The sequence below is a fragment of the Sturnus vulgaris genome, chromosome W (assembly GCF_052056855.1).
Source record: "Sturnus vulgaris isolate bStuVul1 chromosome W, bStuVul1.hap1, whole genome shotgun sequence".
Classification (NCBI taxonomy): Eukaryota; Metazoa; Chordata; class Aves; order Passeriformes; family Sturnidae; genus Sturnus; species Sturnus vulgaris.
The window spans coordinates 65,623,635-65,642,408 of NC_142282.1; the positions used below are offsets into that span (position 1 = coordinate 65,623,635).

The 18,774-nt window shown below is 48.7% G+C and overlaps 1 protein-coding gene and 1 long non-coding RNA gene across 3 annotated transcripts in view; both read left to right on the top strand.

Moving 5' to 3' along the window:
- The window catches only part of LOC148220338 (uncharacterized), a 36,858-nt gene extending 24,135 nt beyond the window's left edge, over positions 1 to 12,723 (top strand). Inside the window, exon 2 of the long non-coding RNA XR_015799045.1 lies at positions 7,185 to 12,723. This is a non-coding gene — a long non-coding RNA (uncharacterized LOC148220338). The remainder of the gene's footprint in view (positions 1 to 7,184) is intronic.
- A 4,000-nt stretch (positions 12,724 to 16,723) lies between these two features.
- LOC148220340 (SMAD family member 7-like) overlaps positions 16,724 to 18,774 on the top strand; it is a 42,497-nt gene continuing 40,446 nt past the window's right edge. The window contains exons 1-2 of one of the 2 annotated variants that reach the window (XM_088155611.1): positions 16,724 to 17,234; positions 17,796 to 17,846. In XM_088155611.1, the coding sequence (XP_088011737.1) occupies positions 16,724 to 17,234; positions 17,796 to 17,846 (562 nt within the window). Of the gene's footprint in view, positions 17,235 to 17,795; positions 17,850 to 18,774 lie in introns of both variants that reach the window. The other variant, XM_088155610.1, reaches the window with a different exon arrangement.

Below are 18,774 nucleotides of genomic sequence, written 5' to 3' on the forward strand. Positions count from 1 at the left end.
ACAGTCAGAAATACAACCTGACACCCTGTCAGTCAGGGTGTTGCTAGCAGTCCGTATAAATGGTGGCTGCAGTCCTCCTGGATGACAGATGTGATTCAGTTGAAGCAGTGCTCCTGTAGAAGGTGCAGTTTTCCTCCGAAGATCCAGCGATGATGTGGAAAAGGTCCGACTTCCCTCTGGGATCCAGTAGAAAGGTCTGCCCTCGGGTCCCAAACCCCAGTTTTTTATCTAGGTAGGAAAGGCTTGGCTCCTGCCCCTGGTTGGGGCATCTCCCAATGGGATGATGTAATCTTATCAGTCACACAATAGGACTTAATGGCCCATTAACAGAATATATCTTCTGGAGGAAGGATAGGTTGTGAATAGATAATGATGATCATCCCCCGATCTTATCAGATGGCACATCAGCAAAGGATATCTCCCACAGAGATAAGGATCACCACCCCTCCCACATTTTAACAGATGGTGATAGAATACACATTTTTGCATTGTACCCCAGGACACCCCTCAGGATCCATCTCTCTATGCAAGGCATCTCTAATCCCTTCCAACCAATGAGAGGGGCTTTAATGTTTCTCCTGTTCTAATGACACAGCCTTAGCTTAGTTCGTTCTGGGAGCCGCTGACTTGATTGCCCTGATCAAATAAGCACAGTAATTGCGGAGGCAAGCCAGACTGGCCTGATTATTTGAATCCCACTGGGGGTCTGCCTGAGGGATGGCATCATTCACCATAGGTGCATTAGGTCCAGCCTCTCCCCCCACTGCTTGTGGATGTTCATCCTCCCACAGCTGCCAAGCTTTCTGCAAAATCATTTGTTTCTCTGATGACCCAAACAAAATCCCCAAAAGAAAATCCCAATCTTTCCATGTATAATCCACATTTCCCAAATATTCCTCTATCTTTTCCCCCACCCTTATGGGATCATCCAAATAGGGGGGTAATTATTTTTTCAACCCTCTTATATCCTGGGTAGTAAGTGGTACAATTGCAAACCCAAATCCTCCCCCTTGACCCCCCAAAGGAACTTGACGGAGTGGTATCTGATGTACCCCTGTCTCTTGGGGGGCTTCTGATGCCCTAAACTGAGTTCCTCTTCTAGTTCTAGGGGATGATACAACATGCTGCTCCCCTCCCCCTACACCATCATTATTCTCAGGTGGGGCTGTAAGAATAACATTTTCCTGATGCTTTTGCTCCAGAAGTTGAGGATACAGAGGACCTGCCACTGGCCCTGGGTCACCTGGCAACACTGGAGGACAAGATGGGAAAAGGTGCTGAAAAACATCCCAATCCTCACCATTTTCCTCTTCCTCCCCTTTTTCGTCTTCTCCTTTTTTTTCTTAACACATAGATTTCTCCTGTTGCTTGTCTTACCCATATTAATCCACATTCCCTGTCCATCCATCCATTCAAATTCTCCTCTAAATACCTCCACAAAATTCAACACAAATGAATTTTATCTGTTTCATAAGGTGGCCATATAAACTCCTTTGCCAACTTATACTCTGGCCACACAAAATAACAATATTTTGCCATCATTTCCATAGTTACCTCTGGGTGAATATACAATCTGTCCCAAGACCTCAGCATTTTCCCCAAAGGACTCTCTGGGGGTATTATGGTATCGTCATCCCTTTTGCCAGGGCCCCTTCCTGGCTTTACCCTTGCAAAGTTCCATGGATGCCCTCTCAGGTTTACCTGTGCTACCCTCTATGGGTGCCCACCCAGATTTGCTCCCCGAAGATCCCATTTTACTCACTGGTGAGATTTTCAGTGGTCCTTCCCTGTGGACTCTTCATGGACCCCCCCAGTCTGCCACTTGTGTGTCTCCTGGACAATCTCAGGAACCCAATCGTGAGACAGGGAATTGAAAAGTAAGGAATAGTTCATCAAAAACCAAAGCAATGAGGAATGCCTGACATTTACTATGCTTGCAAAAATCGAGAAGAGAGGCAGACTGCTTTGTGATAAATGGAGCCAGGACTTGCAAACAAGGTGAGGAGTGCAAGGCTACCAGTGATAAGTGATAAATCCAAAACCCTAAACCATCAAGAACTAATCTCAAGGTCTGGAATCTGTCCAAAGGGCTAAGACGCATGCTCCAAAGACAAAGTTGAAAAGTTCAAGTGCAATGAAGAGTTTGGAAGCCTTCATCAGAGACCCCCGACGACCCCTGAATTGGGGAAGTGCAAGTGCAAAAGGACTTTTGGTTAATGTGAATACGAAGTGAGAGTAGGCGGGGCTAGGACATGAATATGTATTAGGCGTATTGTGTAATCCTAGGCTTTTAGGGAACAAATAGAACAGTACTTTGAAGTTTCTGTGTGCATGCTTTGGGAGGAATTATCCCCGTGCACCTCAGTGCTGAATGAATATATACCTACTTTATAACTCCCATTTCCTACGAGTTACAGTCTTTTCTGCATATCAATCGATCGCCTGGTGCTGGCCAGCACCAAGGGGAGCTGATCACCGAAACTGGGTGAGGAGCACCTTCAACTCCACTCATTGCCCGCCACCCCGGACTGTGGAAATATCCCAGGATGAGCCCCCAAATTGTCAGGAAAATTAATCCACAAACACCAGAGGTTTATGTCCAAAAAGGAGACAGAGGAGTCCTTTTACTTTATTCAAATAAAGAGAGAGGCCATGGGGCATTCCCCTGGGATCTCTCAAATTTTTGGAGGACGCAGCCTCCTTTTTATCCTTATTTCCTGGCCGCATTTCCCTCTCTCTTTCCCCATTGGCTGAGGTACTTGAGAGGTACAGACTTCCCAGAATGCCTGATACGTAAGATTGCCCTCTCATGTATAACCTTCCCTTTTAATTTTTAATTCTTATAGAATTCATGGTTTTTCCTCATTACTTCTTTCATCTTTCGATATCCAGTTTCATTTATTGGCAAACCTAGAGTTTGTTTGTAAAGGCAAATATCTTTTTCCATTCATCAATCAGTGGAATCCTTCTCATTGTTTCTTTTATCTCTCAGTGCTAGTCTTATCTACCAGCAGACCCATAGCTTGTTTATAAAGACAAATTCATCATTCCTCTCAAGTGCCTTGGCTCCAACTGTCGGTCAATGGCTGAATTGCAGTGCAAATTAACTAGGCTTTAGCTCTTCAAATCCAGCTTCATGAAAGGTTCCCAGAAACCTCCATGAGAATAGAGGTCTGCGGATGGGGAGTGTGGGCTCTGTGGAATTTTACATCCAGGAGCTAATGTGTTTGGCAAGAAGGGATACGATACATTGTTCAAATACATTATACAAATCCTTTCAGTACTTAAAGAGGGCTTAGAAAAAAGATAGGGACAGGTAGTGATAGGACAAGGAGTTATGGTTTAAACTAAAGGAGGGGAGAATCAGAGTAGATATAAGGAACAGTGTTGTAACTCACTAGATGTATTGAAAATGGTAGATTTTGTGACCCCTGCAATGTCCTGTGGTCTGGTCCCTCTCCCCTCTGTCCATGCCTAGTTGGCCGAGATCCAATTTCTTCCCGCCCCCCCCCCCCCCCCCCTTTACAGACCCTAGAAAAGACCTATGCCCCCTGACCTCGTGTCTTGGTTTAATGGTTTAATTTTGTTTCCTGGCCAATGCACTAAATTATGTCTTCGTTTTGATTTGCCAATTTAAATAAACTTATTTTCTTGTTGTGAGACAGAACCAAGAGCAAAAGAGCAAGGCAGGCTTAAAACTTGAGAGTATGAAAAAAAAGAAATTTATTAAGTACACAAACAAAGGGGGGGGGGGAGAAACAAATTCAGAATAAGATTTTTCAGACTACTCCTTCTTTCCCTCTCCCAACCTTTATAACAACAAAACAAACATATAACAAATACCTCGGTCAGTCCTTAATTTAGTCTTGTTCAGTTCACTTTCAGACAGAGAAGCCTCCTCTTGTTGAAAGCTCTAAGGATTTTTTCCACAAGAAGGAAGAAAACAGTCCTCTCGTGGTTTCATCTTTCACAATTTGCATCCGCCCGGACCTGCAATCGTGACGCTCCTCCCAACTCCACAGCCCTCCTAAAGCTGTAGATGTGGGCCATGTCTGTCTCATGGGGTATTACTTTTAAGAATGAAATGTTTTACAGGAAAGGTTCTCTTCATTTCCTTTCTCTCTGTTCAGGCTTCATCCTCAAAAAACCAAAATCCTCTTCTTTCCTCAGGGCAAAGATTCTCAACACAGGTGCTCTTTAGTTAAATTATCTATTAAATGGAACATTTCCATTCCCCCATGTTTTTTTCCATGGTTTATAGGAATATTTAGTACATTAGTTTATCCCTACAATTTTACAAAAAGATTTTCAGCTATTTCAGCATCTTCTCATTCTCCTTCCATCTAAAAAACTTAACTCTTACTTCACTGACTTCAGAAATCTTCTTACTTCCTTTCATATTTAAAGGAAAGGCCGGAGGCTTTGCAAATCTTATTTGAGCACTAAAGAGTTAAAGTTTAACACAACTACAAAAGTTGGGCCAGGCTCAGGCCACGCTGGTGGGGGGGGGCAGCTGAGGTGTCAATCAGCCTTTCTGGGGCTGGGCTGCAGCCCCAGACTGCTCATGGCCACTCCTGCTACTAGACAGGGCCCTCCTGCCTCCCCCAAACCTTGTGGGGGCTGGGCAGGCCGAGCCCTTCCGACAGCAGCGGGAATTGGCCCCCCCCCCCACCTCAGAGCCTCAGGCCCGTGGAGGAGGAAGCCGTGAAGGTCTTATCAAGGAGCTTTTTTTCTTCGCCGGCCATCGGGTTCTCCCTCCTTTGCAAAGGGGGCCCAAGCGGCCTCCCGAGCCTCCCCCCCTGCATGGGGGCGGGGGGGGGGGGGGGGGGGGGGAACTCGTGTTGATGCTACCTGCTCAGCCGCCGGAAAGACAAAGAGCCCCAGTTCCGGATTAGCTCCTTCAAAATGTGTGTTCATGGAGCGAACTAACTTTTCTAATTGGCTGTTGAAGGTGTCCCAACCCCTACAGAGAAAGTTCCTTTAGAAAGGAACTTCTCTCTGAGTTTCTTCTTCCCAAGTCAACCTATCACACTTCGCCCTCTTTTTGCTCCTAGAGGACCACAAGAAATAAACCTCAGATTCTCCCCAGGGGGGGAAAGAGCCTCTTTTGTTATCTTTTATTCACGTCCATGTGGCGGATCCCAGAGGCTTCATCCTAACATCTGAGCTAGTCGGGAACAAGGGTGAAGTCTCCCGGGAGTGAGCCACAGTTGGTGCTCACGTGGACGGGTCTCTACAGATTTAGATAACCCCACGACTGGCGGTGACTCCCATTTTCTGGATTCAATAAGCCTTTGAGCTGATCAACTACCTTAAATTTCTTTGAGCTGCCTTTTGTGCAGTTTGTAGACTTTAAGGATGAACCGGGAGCCTGTCAGTAGCCCAGGCAGGTCGGTTCTGGATGGAGACCCACTACAGTTACACAGAAGCCTATGCCTGCAAGATAAAGGGTGAGTGTAAGCCTCCTTTCACGGAGGGGTGGGTTCCCCGGAGCTTCGCAGGGGAGGTCTCACTGGTGGCATTTAGCTCGTAAGACGTAGCGGTGGGTGCAGGGCGCGGCATGGTGGGGTGGCTGGGGGGGCCTGGGCACAGCCACCTGAGACACAGCGCCAGCTTTGATCGGTTTCAAAGTGGCAGCACAGGGTTTTGAGGTTTTTGCGGCTTTTTAAGGTGGTACCACTCTGAAACACGGCAGAGGGGCTGTGGCGCGGCTCCTCGCCGACTAGAGCCACAGTTTTAACATCGGAACCGCGGCATGCACACCAGGAGAGCCCGGAAACCATGCTGTACGTGGCACATTTTAACAACTGACTCGTTTTCCTGTGTTTTAACTGTACTGGGGTAGATATAGTGGCAGATTGCTACTAAACATCATGGGCTTACAGCAATCTGCCCTACAAAAGAGTTTAAGTTTCCAGCTTAGGGAAATATTAAGTTCAGGGAATGTTTTAATATCTAAGAAAATATTAGCACATTTTACAAGCTGGCTGTCTGTGGAAACATCGGACCTTGAATTGCAAGATATAAATTCTATTTCATTTTGGGATGAAATAGGGGATTTATTAACTTTAAAAGTGGAAAATGGAGATGAAACAGCCTCTCTATTCCTCCCAATATTGTTACAAATTTGGAAACTTTTAATTCAGACAGAAAACAACAGGCAGCAGCAGAAAAACAGCTCAGATTCACCTTCCCTTTCCCCAAAACCCTTTAACCTGGAACTGGACGGGACCCACAGGTCTCCCTGGGAACCACAGGGCACCCAGCACAGCCGTAGCTGCTCTGGGCCCCTGAGTCCTCCCCAGTATCCCAGTTCTGAAGATTTTTTGAAAATTGTCAGCCATTCTTCCTTGTACCCTTCCCTCCCAAATGTTTTTCCTTCTGAGCAGTGTTCAGAAAGCTATAGAGGTGACTTCCTTTCCCTTCAGGGCAACGGCCATGCGGCTAAGCCTGAAGGGGTCAGGGGCAAGATCCAAGACGGCACTGGCCATGAAGCTTGTCCCCAGGGCACTGTAGAGCGAGTGGTGGGGGTTCCATATGCTGGCAGCCACGTGTTTACTCCATCATCCCACAATCCCTTTTACCCTCTGGTCCCTGCCCCTAACCCTTTCCCCTCCCATAACCCACTCCTGCCCTCGGCTGCCTTGCCTCCTCCCTCCTCCAAGACCCTGCCCTGCATGACATCACCCTGCAAACCCTGCCCACACATGTTGTAACCCTGGATCCCACCACCACACCCCTGCTCTGGTTTCACATGCCTGCCCTCCAAGCTACTGCGGGGGGGGGGGGGGGGCAGTAGAACCCCTGCTGAGTTCAGTGTCAATGGGGATGGGGGTGGGGAGGGATCAGCTCACAGCCCCTGAGGGACAGATGGTGTCCCCATGGTGGGGGAGGGTGGGCAGCCTACTGGGCCCGGTGGGGGGGGTTGCCCAGCCCTGGAAGTCAAAACCTGGGAGAAGAACATATACCATCAGCTGTTCCCGTGGTTTATCTCGGTAGCAGAAATGGCAAGAGAAGTTATCAGCCTTTGTCCTATCAAGATAAAAAGGAAATTTGTAAAGTACAGAGAGGATTTGGCAGAGGTAGTGAAATTTTTAAAGGCATGATGAGAGCCACCTTTAGCTCAAATGAAGTAGTTCCAAATGATATCAAGGATCTTTTCTGATGTCTGTTAACTCTTTCAGATTATGATCTATGGGAAAGCATGTGGAAAAGATCTTTGAAAGTGCTTTTACAAGAGCTTTTACAAAGTTCTGAGGATGCAAAAGATGCTGATGATAATGACATAACATATGAACACCTGTGTGGGGAAGGGGATTGGCATTGCCCCGAGAAACAAACCAGAGTACTATCCAAGTCTGTCCTGGATAAAATATGCAATGTTGCAGAAAAGGCTTTTAACCAGTTATCAACAGTGGACGCCAAGGGTAGTTATGTTAACATTAAACAGTTTGCTTCTGAGAATTTCTTACAGTTTGTAGATCGTCTTCGTGTGCAAGTGGAAAGGCAGGTGCATGATCCGGTGGTACAAGCCAAATTATTTAAAGAGATGGCTCAGAGGAATGCTAATGAAAGCTGCAGTAGGGTTATCCTTAGCCTTCCCCTCGAACCAGCGCCTAGCTTAGCACAGATGATAGAAGCCTGCGCCAGGAAAGCAGAACTGCTCAGTGGACACGAGAGAAGTCCTGGACTGGCACACCCAAAGACCACGGCATCTGTGACACCAGGAGCAAAGAAGCAACCACTGTCACCAGAGCAGCTGCAGCACATCATCTGCTTCCAGTGCAAGAAGCCAGGACACTTCGCCAGAGACTGCCCACACAACCAGAAACAGAAGAAGACCAACAAACAAAAAAACTAGATCTACAGCGCCTACCCGCCATTAACTAACATTAACTGTAAATACTGCAGGCTCCACACTGGCAAAAGACTCTTAAAAAAAAAGGATGAGGATGGAATACAGGGTGTGGGGATGCAGGACAATCAAAATGTCAAATGTTCAATTAACAAGGTTTGGCAGCCATGAGGCTGTTTTAGGCTCGTGACTACCAAAGGTTTTCATTTCAGGTCATCTGATTGGACAGTCATTACAGTAGACCTACCTAACAGCACACAGGAAGTGACGTTAAACCACATGAAACTGGACAGTGAGTATTTTGTTATTGGGGTCACTGCACACACACCCCTGGAGATTGCGGTAGCTCCCATGACCATCAAGGGAAGCATAACCTGCCTCATTCTCCTGGCACGCTGTCCTCTACCACCATATTACCTGGTTGAAGGACAAATCCTCGCCCAGGCCAATTGCCATTCCAGCGGAGGTCCCAGTAGATGGAAAATCACCTGAAGTCTACTGGGCAGAAGTGGTGGGTGAGGACAAACCTTCTCTGGCATGCAACCTAACCCGTGGATCAGACCACCTCCATGTGGAAGGGGTACTGGACACAGGCGCCGATGTGACTATCATACCCGAGAGGATGTGGCCGTCACATTGGGAATTACAACCTGTGGCTGGCAAAATCCAAGGTGTAGGAGGGGTAAAATTGGCAAAAATATCAAAAGGCATCGTGCAGATTGAAGGGCTGGATGGAAAATTGGCTAGCATCCGTCCATTTGTTACAGAATATAAATGCCCTCTATGGGGGAGAGACACCATGTCCCACTGGGGGGTGAAATTGATTATTCCTAAGACTCCCCGGGATTTTTAGAGACAGCCACTGTAGAGTGCCCTACCAATAAATTAACATAGCTAGATGACACCCCAAAGTGGGTAGCACAGTGGCCGATGAGTAAGGAGAAAGACAAGGCGCTTGAAGAGCTTGTGGAGGAACAGTTGGCTAAAGGACACATAGAAGAGATCACAAGCCCGTGGAAATTCCTGGTCTTTCTAATAAAGAAGCTGGGGAAGGACAAGTGGTGGCTGCTCCATGACCTCCGGGAAATAAACAAAGTGATTGAGGACATGGGATCACTCCAACCTGGGATGTCTTCTCCAACAATGCTTCCCAGAGACTGGCAAATGGCTGTTCTAGACATCAAGGACTGTTTCTTCCACATTCCCCTACACCCAGAAGATGCCCCACGGTTTGCCTTCTCCGTTCCTACCATCAATCGAGAAGTCCCAATGAAGAGCTACCACTGGAAAGTTTTGCTGCAGGGAATGAAATGTAGTCCCTCCATCTGCCAGTGGTACGTGGCCTCATTGCTGTGCCTGGTGGGTGCTCAGAGAAGGGAAGCCCTCATCTTGCATTACATGGATGATGTGCTTGTGTGTGCCTCCGATGACTCTATACTCTAACACACACTTGACCTTGTGGTTAAAGTTTTAACCTCTGCTGGATTTCAATTGCAGGAAGACAAAGTCCAAAGGATGCCACCTTGGAAGTACCTGGGCTTGGAAATTACTGCACGGACCATTGTTCCACAGAAATTGGAAATTAATTGAAATCCAAAAACCTTGGCAGATCTCCATTCCTTGTGTGGGTCTTTGAATTGGGTCAGGCCCTGGCTAGGCCTCATTGATGAGGACCTAGAACCTCTCTTCAATTTATTGAAGGGGGAGAGAGAGCTGGTTTCTCCCAGAGAACTGACCCCAGAGGCAAAGACTGCAATCGAAAAGGTACCGAAGGCTTTAGGAGAGAGGCAAGCTCACCGTTACCAGCCCGAGCTGCCCTTCAAATTCATTGTCCTAGGAAAACTGCCACACTTACACGGGTTAATATTCCAATGGATCGAGGGGCCGAGAGAGTCACTCTTAATCATAGAGTGGGTCTTCCTCTCCCACCAAAGATCCAAAACCATCACTAAGCCACAAGAGCTGATAGCTCAGCTGATTCAGAAAGCGAGGATGAGACTGTATGAACTGGCTGGTTGTAACTTCACATGTATTCACCTCCCAGTCAAACTTTCTGAGGAGGGGAGGAACTCTCCTGAGAGATTGACTAAAGAGATGTTTGGGCATTTGCTCCAGAGCAATGCCAGTCTCCAATTGTCTCTGGACAGCTATAGGGGACAAATATCAGTCCATGCCCCGTCTCACAAGCTGTTTAATGAGGAATTCCACCTCATTCCTCATGAGAAGAGGAATCGGAGACCACTCAAAGCTCTCACAGTGTTCACAGATGTATCCGGGGCTTCCCACAAGTCCGTGAGGACTTGGAGAAATCCCCAGACTCAGCATTGGGAAGCTGATGTTGAGTTTGTGGAGGGATCACCCCAGGTAGCTGAACTGGCAGCAGTCATGAGAGCCTTTGAGAAGTTCTCGGAGCCAATCAACTTGTTAACAGACTCAGCCTATGTAGCGGGGGTAGTGTCCAGGGCAGAGCAGGCAGTGCTCAGGGACATCGAGAATGAGCAGCTTTTCAGGTTGCTTTCAAAACTAATTTGATTTCCCATAGAAAACATCCACTCTATGTGATGCATGTGAGGTCACACACAGATTTGCCAGGTGAAATTGCAGAAGGGAATTGTCAGGCAGACTCACAAGCAACCTCAGCAGAACAAGGAAACCCAGCAGAAGAAGCAAGCGTCCCTGACATCTTCCAACAGGCAAAGCTGAGCCACCAGCAGTATCATCAGAATGTGCCAGGTCTGATGCGTCAGTTCCAGCTAACACGGAGTCAGGCTCAAGACGTTGTGGCCACCTGTCCCAGCTGTCAGCTCCAGACCATGCCATCAATGGGCATTGGGGTTAACCCCCGAGGTCTTGGCAGCTGTGAGGTGTGGCAGACTGACGTCACACACATTCCCAGTTTTGGTTGCCTCAAATATGTTCATGTAAGCATTGACACATATTCAGGCCCAGTCTATGCCTCTGCCCACTCGGGAGAAAGGGCTGTGCACACCAAACAACACCTAGTGGGAGCCTTTTCAGTGTTGGGGATCCCTAGGGAAACGAAAACTGATAAGGGCCCAGTGTATAAGTCCAAGGAGTTCCTGGAATTCATCCAGCAGTAGGGAGTGGAACATAAAACTGGCACCTCCTACTCCCCCACAGGCCAAGGTGTAGTTGAGCGTGCCAATCAGACGCTCAAGCAGGTCTTGGCTAAACAGAGCAGTTCAACAGTGTGGATGTCCCCACAGCAGAAGCTCTGCAAAGCCATGTTTACTATCAATTTTCTGAATTGTTCATTTGAAAACATGAGTCCCCCTGTGGTGCATCACTTTAACAGTGGGAAACAGTTCAAGTTATCCCAACATCCTCCAGTCTTAATTAGGGACCCAGAAACCTGGGAAACCAAAGGTCCCTATGAGCTCGTTACCTGGGGGCGTGGCTATGCGTGCGTATCCACTCCCTCAGGCCCTCGGTGGATTCCCCAAAAGTGGGTGAAACCGTATGTCCCCAAACATCCTGCTCCAAATGAGGAGCAAGTGGCTGTGCCTTCGAAAAGAAGATGCCGCCGAAAAAAAGGAAAGGAAATCCTCATAGAGGACAACATTCTCGCAGATAGAGACCGTTAACATGTTTTATAACGTTTGTCTTTGCTTTTAGAGAAAACCTTCCCTCCACTCAGTCCCATGATGAACCCCATCCAAGTTGTCTTCCTGTTAACACTGAACAGTCTGGCAGCTGCATGAATCGTCCCTCAGCCACGTCAGAACATCTGGGTGACCCTGGCACAGACACTCCAACAGGAAAACATATGTCTGTCCACAGCAGCAACAAAAAACCCTATGTCTACCTGCCTGGTAGGAATCCCATTGAAGGCTGGAGAATATTCAGCCAGCTTTGGAACACAGATGCCCAATGAAATTCCCAAGTCACACACCATTTCATTATACAAAAATCGTAGGCAGCAAGCTGTAATGAGTAAGAACCCCATAGAGGAGTTGCTGCCAAGTTTGCCCAAAGCAGCTCAGGAACCCCAAGAATTAGAGCTATTGGGTTCCTACCCAGCACAATATTGCATTCATTTTATGATCCTCCCAAAACCTTCTAGCATAAAAGAGTTCTACAACATAATGCAATATCGTGAGGAATTCACTGCCAAGAGGTGGTGTAATATTCTAAACCATATTGCAGCTGACACCCCAACTCATTCAATCCCCAAAAGCCTCCCTAATGGATTGTTCTTAATTTGTGGAGATCGGGCATGGGCCATGCACCTTTGGTCGGTTGTCCCTGTTGGCACCCAACGAAACCTTAATTAATGATTGGACGCACAAAAACAAATCGGATAATAAAATCCAAAAGAGAAGTGCTGACAATTTGGACCCAAACTGCGATTCTGAAATTTTCCATTGGGCCAAGTCAAAAAGAATTGCTGTGTCCCTGTTTCTTCCGTGGGTTGCAGCAGCCAAAGCTCTGGGTTAATTGGGCCACCTAGAGTGTTGGGTAGTCAAACAGGCAAACTTAACATCCACCGCCATCAGCTCCCTCCTGGAAGACGAGGAAATTACCAGGCAGGCCACACTCCAATATCATGCTGCTATAGATTTTCTCCTACTGCTGCATGGACATGAGTGCCAGGAATTTGAAGGACTTTGCTGCATGAACCTGACCTCAAGAGATCCTAACATCCATGCTACCCTCCAAAGCATGAACAGCTTGATCAGACAAGTGAAGCAAGAATCTGAAGATTGCTTCAATGAACTGTTCAAAGGCTGGGGAATCACAGGGTGGTGGACTTCTATAGTATGTAGGGAACATTGTTTTACAATAAACACCCCAGCACTGAATATTTGTCCCTTTCTATCCCTTATTAAACTTTTAAAAAATCTAAAGTGTGAACTTTGTTTTTTACAATAGGGCCAACATATTATATTATTGACTCCTGGATGCCATTCCTGTTCTCTATCCCTTCACAGCATACATAACATTATACTTTTTGTCATTCCGTTTATGACAATAAAGTAATTGCAGTCATCATTGGTGAGACAAGAGGAACCACAAAGGGAAGAAAAAAAACCCAAAGACATTTATACCAGCCTGGAAAGTTTTAAAAATTTTAAAAGTGTAATGCATGGATTAATGGGCATGTCCAGTGTGTCTTTCATTGACAAATACAGGAATAAGAAGGAACTCTTGTTACCCTATCAATTTACCATATGCATCACAGTGGGAAAGGGATTGAAGTTCACTAAGGAAGCAAGGAAATCCGCTTTGGTGTACATGAGCTCACTCTGGAGGCTGGTGAATGAAATTTTAAACTAAAAATATTAGCCAAATTCAATTTTTCAGTATACAGAAGCAACCATTTTAAAAGCAATGGCATTTTCTTGTGCATGCAGCAGACCCAGATATTGGTGCTGTTCCCCTTTGGCGTCCTCCTCTGTCACCCTATTGGGGGTTGTATTGTTCCCCTTTTCTTTCTGTGGAATTCCTCCCATTGTTATGCTAAGTAATTGTGGCTACACCTTGAAACGACAGATAATGTTCTCTCGTGGGGGGGGGGTGGAGGGCGAGGTGGGGGGGGAACCGGAAAAGGAAAGGTGGGATGGGGGGTCTGGAGCGAGGCTCTCGCTCTCGCTTGGCTCGTGGAGTGGGAAGACCGCCTGGGCTCCGCTCTGGCATCTCCCCCTGCCATCCCAGCACTGAGATCTACGCTCCCTGCCGTTGGACATCGCTCTGCTGCTCTCCCATCTCACCCTACTATCTCCGGACACTCTGCTGAGCACCACGACCGACACTGTGAGGGGGAGTCACTTTCCCATCCCCTCTCACCCCCTGGGCCACTGCCGCCATCACTCCAGCCCTCTTCAACTGCGTGGGACCTGCCCTGCCCCCACAGCACTGGTAACTGAGCGCAGGGACACAGCCTGCGGCCAAAAGGGACTGGAGCGGAGCTAGACTGTTCTGTTCTGTTGCCAATTTTTATAGCTGTTGTTGTTTTCTGCCTTGTTAGATACCAGTAAAGAACTGTTATTCTTATCCCCACATCTCCTGCCTGAAGGCGTCTGATTTGGACCTAAAATAATTAAAAGGGAGGGGCGTTGCACTCTGCATTGCAGAAAAGGGGCTCCTGCCTTTCCTTAGACCATACCTGTCTTTCAAACCAAGACACACCCCCAGGCCAGAGGGCTGTGCTCTGGGCTTCACACAGTTCACCCCCCCTCTGAAACTGCCTTGGCTGCAGCATCATCAACTGCAGAATTTAATGAGCATCATCTGCTCTTAACTATTTGGAGGTGAAGTGAGGAGTCCCCTTCCCCTCCAACACCTTCCTCTGACTCCAGTTTCATAATAAACCTTCCTGAATTACTCTTTTTGATGCCAGCAAATAATATTCTTCCCCTTTTCATTTTTTTCATACCATTAATCCAGATTTGAAGCAGATTTTCGGCCTGGATGAGTATAGTTTCATTAACATTTAAGAAGGCTGCCCCAAAATCTAACCCCTTTCTAACTAATTTAGATCCAGATTCTGCAAAATACCATGCCTATTTGAAGACTCCCTGACCTGCTCACATGAATATTTGCATGACTGGGCTTTAAAATGATCCCTGCACTCCTGCCAGCACCAAAGGCAGGGATTCAGGACAGGCACCCCAGGGATGCCCTGCCTGCATGATGTGTTAAGTTTTATGTGTTTTATGGTTGGTATTGCATTTAGTTGGGTGCAATTCTTTTAGAATTGGATTAGCTTTCAGCAGCCATGATTTAAGAGTCTTAGCTTCTCCTTCCAACGTGATAACTGACTTACTGAGTGACCTTGAAGCAACTTATCTGCCTGCACTTATATGAAAAAGGAGCTACTCCTCCGTGGGAGTGGATGTGGGATGGGGACCCTTGGGGGCTTCTGCCCGGCGAAACCTGGTTCTAGGAAGTTTGTCTGGACGTCCCAGCTGTGCCACAGAGTGCAGCAGGGCTGGTGGAGCTGCATAGCCTCTTGGTGGTTCAGTTTCCCCATCCTCTGCAGGTCCAGAATTGGAATGTGGGATCTGTGGAGCTCCCAGGGTGCAAGGGATTATTACCACTAGTAGTACCCATAACGAGAATATCAGAGTGCTATGTGCTTATCATTTCTGCTTTGCATTTGATGAGAATTGAAGTGTACCAACCCTCTATGAAATATTTTCCCATCCTTTGGCGACAGGTGCTGTAATAGTGGAAAGTATTATTATTGTTTTTTGTGCCTTGTCCTCCTTCGATGCCCAGAACTATATACATATAAATAAAATTTTTAATTTTTATTACTGATTTGGTTTAATATTTCAATACTTACAGTGGGTTCCGGCACATCCCGGCCCCGGAGGCTCCCTCTGCTGTGCCCCACTGGGTGTAGGGGAGAGACCAGCCGCTCCGCACTCTCGCCGTGTTCCTGGAGGGGCCCCTCCATCCTGGGGCAGGGGTAGAGGTTGGGGAGGGGGAACGGGGACTAGGGAACTCACAACCTTTTATCAACCCCAATCGCCGATTGCGCAAGGCGATTTGAGGTAAATATAATATATAGATTTTTTTTCCCCTGGAGCGACATGGTGTCTGGACGCCCACGTGACGGGGACGGGGTCGAGCCGGAGCCGCTCCGCTGCGCACTGCGAACCGCCGCCGGAGCCGGGAGGGGAGCAGAGCGGGGGACTGAGCGGAGGAGAGGGGGCACCGCTCCCTCCGTGCCCCGCTCTGCCGCCGGGTCTACTCTCTCCGGCAGGAAGGAAAATACGGAGGGGCTCGTGCGGGGAGTGCGGCTTGTTGCAGCGAGTGGAGGGAAGGAAAAAAAAAAAAAAGCCCCAAGCCAAGAAAGGAGGAGGAGGAGGAAGAGGAGGAGGAAGAAGGAGAGGAGGGGAAGGAAGGGAGGCAGGAAGGAAGAGAGAGGAGGAAAAAAACCCAAAACACAGAAACAGAGACGCCGGCAGCAAGGAGAGAGTCGCCAGGCGGTGGGCAAGCCCCGCACCATGTAAGCACCGCCGGGAGCGGCGGGCGGCTCGCTTGGCTCGGCGCGGCTCCCCTCGCCGCGGCACGCTGCTGGGGAAGGCAAGGAGGAGGGGACACAGCCCCACTTTCCTTTCCTCCCCCCCCTCTCTTTCCGTAGCAGTCAGATCAAGATTCCATGTGTGTGTCCATATGGATTAAAATCATTGGAAAAAAGGAGGAAAAAAACCCCACCTCGAACACCCCCTCAAGACGACCTGGGCTTTTAAAAGGGATACAACACTGGATGCGCTTGTTCGTCTCTTTTGTGACAGTTAAACCGACGTCCAAACCTTGGGGTTGGTGTTTCGGGTTTTTCTAATATTTATAATTTTTTTTTTTTTTTTACTACACACCCTTTTGTATCGCTTTTTATTATCCTTTGATTCTGCCCTGCCGTATCCCTGCCTGCTTATTCCCCCGCACTCCCTCCCCGGCGTGGCGGGTTGATGGGCTCCGCGGCCCCTGGGCAGCCGACGTTCTCCCGCGGCTCCGGCCGCACTCCTCCGTCGCACAGGGCGGAGCGGCGCCGACAGCCTCCGCCCGTCTCCCCCCGTGCCGGGCGCCGCAGGCTCTAGACAGCCTTTTTATTTTTCTTTTAAGGGCAAAGCCGAGGCGAACACTCCCCCCCGTTTTTTCCTAATTTGATTTTTTTACCTCGCGTACGCTCGCCGCGGGCCGAGGCGCTGCGGCGCAGACCCCCCGCAGGAGGCGGTGGGACCCGCGGACCCAGCGTGGAGACTGGCGCATGTCACAGCCCGCCTTGGCCCTGCCGCCGCCCGCTGCTGGCCGCCGTCGCCGCGTCTCGGCTCCCGGCCCCTTCATGCGCTGGGGACGACATGCTCGTTTTGTAGCCGGACCCCCCTCTCGTCCCTTATGTTCAGGACCAAACGTTCGGTGCTCGTCCGGCGGCTCTGGCGGAGCCGTGCACCCGGCGGAAAGGAGGAGGAGGAAGCGGCGGGCGAGTCCGGCGTGGCCGTGGCAGAAGCCTGGGCGCCTGCCTGCGGCGGGGGGGGCGGGTGCTGCCCGGGTAAGGCTGGCCGCGGCGGGCGGGCGGCGGCGGGAGCAGAGACGGAGGTGGAACTGAAGGCACTGACCCACGCCGTGCTGAAGCGGCTGAAGGAGCGGCAGCTGGAGGGGCTGCTGCACGCCGTGGAGTCCCGCGGCGGGGCGCGGACCCCCTGCCTGCTGCTGTCCGCCAAGGCCGACTCCCGGCTGGGCCAGCACTGGTTCCCGCTGCCGATACTGCTCTGCAAGGTGTTCCGCTGGCCCGACCTCCGCAACTGCTCCGAAGTGAAGCGGTTATGTTGCTGTGAATCCTACAGCAAGGCTCACCCCGAACTTGTCTGCTGCAACCCGCACCACCTCAGCCGGCTCTGCGAGCTAGGTAAGGCGGCGGAGGGAGCAGGGGGAGATAGAGGGGATGAAAGGATGAAGCCCCATTCTCCTTACAGACCACCAATTTTTTTTCTCCTCTGGAAAAAAAAACAAAAAACAAAAAACCCCCAAACCAACAAACTAACACACGAAGCCTCCTTTCTGTCCCCTTGGTTGATGGTTTGTTTTTTTTTTCTGTTTAGAAGAGGAGGTGAGTTCCCGCCCCGGGAGCACCGGCGCGGTGGGTGGAGCAGTCTCCCCTCCGTCTCCGGGCGGTGCCGGGGGATTAAGGGCCGAGCGGCCCAAGCACTGCTGCGGCTTCAGCGAGCCAAAGAGGCCCCGATTAGACAGCCCGAGCAGTAGATAACAGGGAGGCTGGCGCCAGACGGCAGCTTTTGTTTATCTGACAGTTAAATATCAAGGCAATCACCGCCTCTGCCCTGCCTCCAACCCCCAGAGCTAAGACAAACAGTTTTGCTAAAAGAATGCCACTGTTATCACAAATTCCTATCATTTTTTTTTCCTTTCTCATGGCTCTGCCTTTATTTGATCTGTACTTTTCTAATTCCAGAGTCTCCCCCTCCACCCTACTCCAGATATCCAATGGAATTTCTCAAGCCAAGTGGTAAGTGGACTTTTTGCAATGTAGACTACAGATAAAAGGGAAAATAGCCTCTTTTTTAGCAAAGTGAAACATCTCCTGCCTTTGTCATGCATTTTGCTTTTGGGCTGCTCACCTCTGTGCTTCCTGCTACTCCTTGAAGAATTAACATCTAATTATCATATAATTTATCTAAGACACCCTCTGCACAAAGTAGGATTTTAAAACTTTGGCCAGAAACTCTAGGAGGGATTGCAGGGCATCACTGATCTGCATTGTGGGGTCCAGTTGGAAATGGCAGTGCTCCCGCATTCCTGGGTGAATTTTGTAGGGATTTATGCTGGAAACCAACACAGTATCTCCTTAATTCCTGGGAATCCCAATGAACCTTGATAAATGGACTTGTTAGAAATCTTTATGTCTTTTTAAAGGAACCTAATCCCAACTTGTCAGGTTGAAAAAATTAGGAAAAGGGGTTGAAATGTTTTTTTCTTGTTCTTTTTTAATTTTTTTAGCACACCTTTGCATGCCTGTTGCTTGTCATTGAATGTCAGGGTGCCAGGGGAGAAGCCCATTTGAAGCTGGCACCAGCTCTTTTGTGATTGTCTGCATAAATGTTTGGTTGGCAGTGAGCTTGCCGGGTGTGAGATAAATCAGTCTGGAAGAAGGAGGAGATGTGGGGAGAATCAGAAAGGGGGGTAGCTCAGGAAGGAGCAGCTCCTGGCTCCTCAAGGATTAGTGGATCTGGAGTGTTGGCTGGAGCATGGTAGTCTCAGTGGTCATATCCCATGGTCATGCCAGTCAGGAAGCGCATGGTGATACACGGAGGCAAAGAAGACCAATATTAGGTAATTGTTTGGGGTTTTTTTTGCCAGAAGAGCAGTTTCTGTTAAATTGTTGCTCATCAGTTTCTTGGGACTAAAAGAAACCCCAGCCTTGAGGTTGCTTT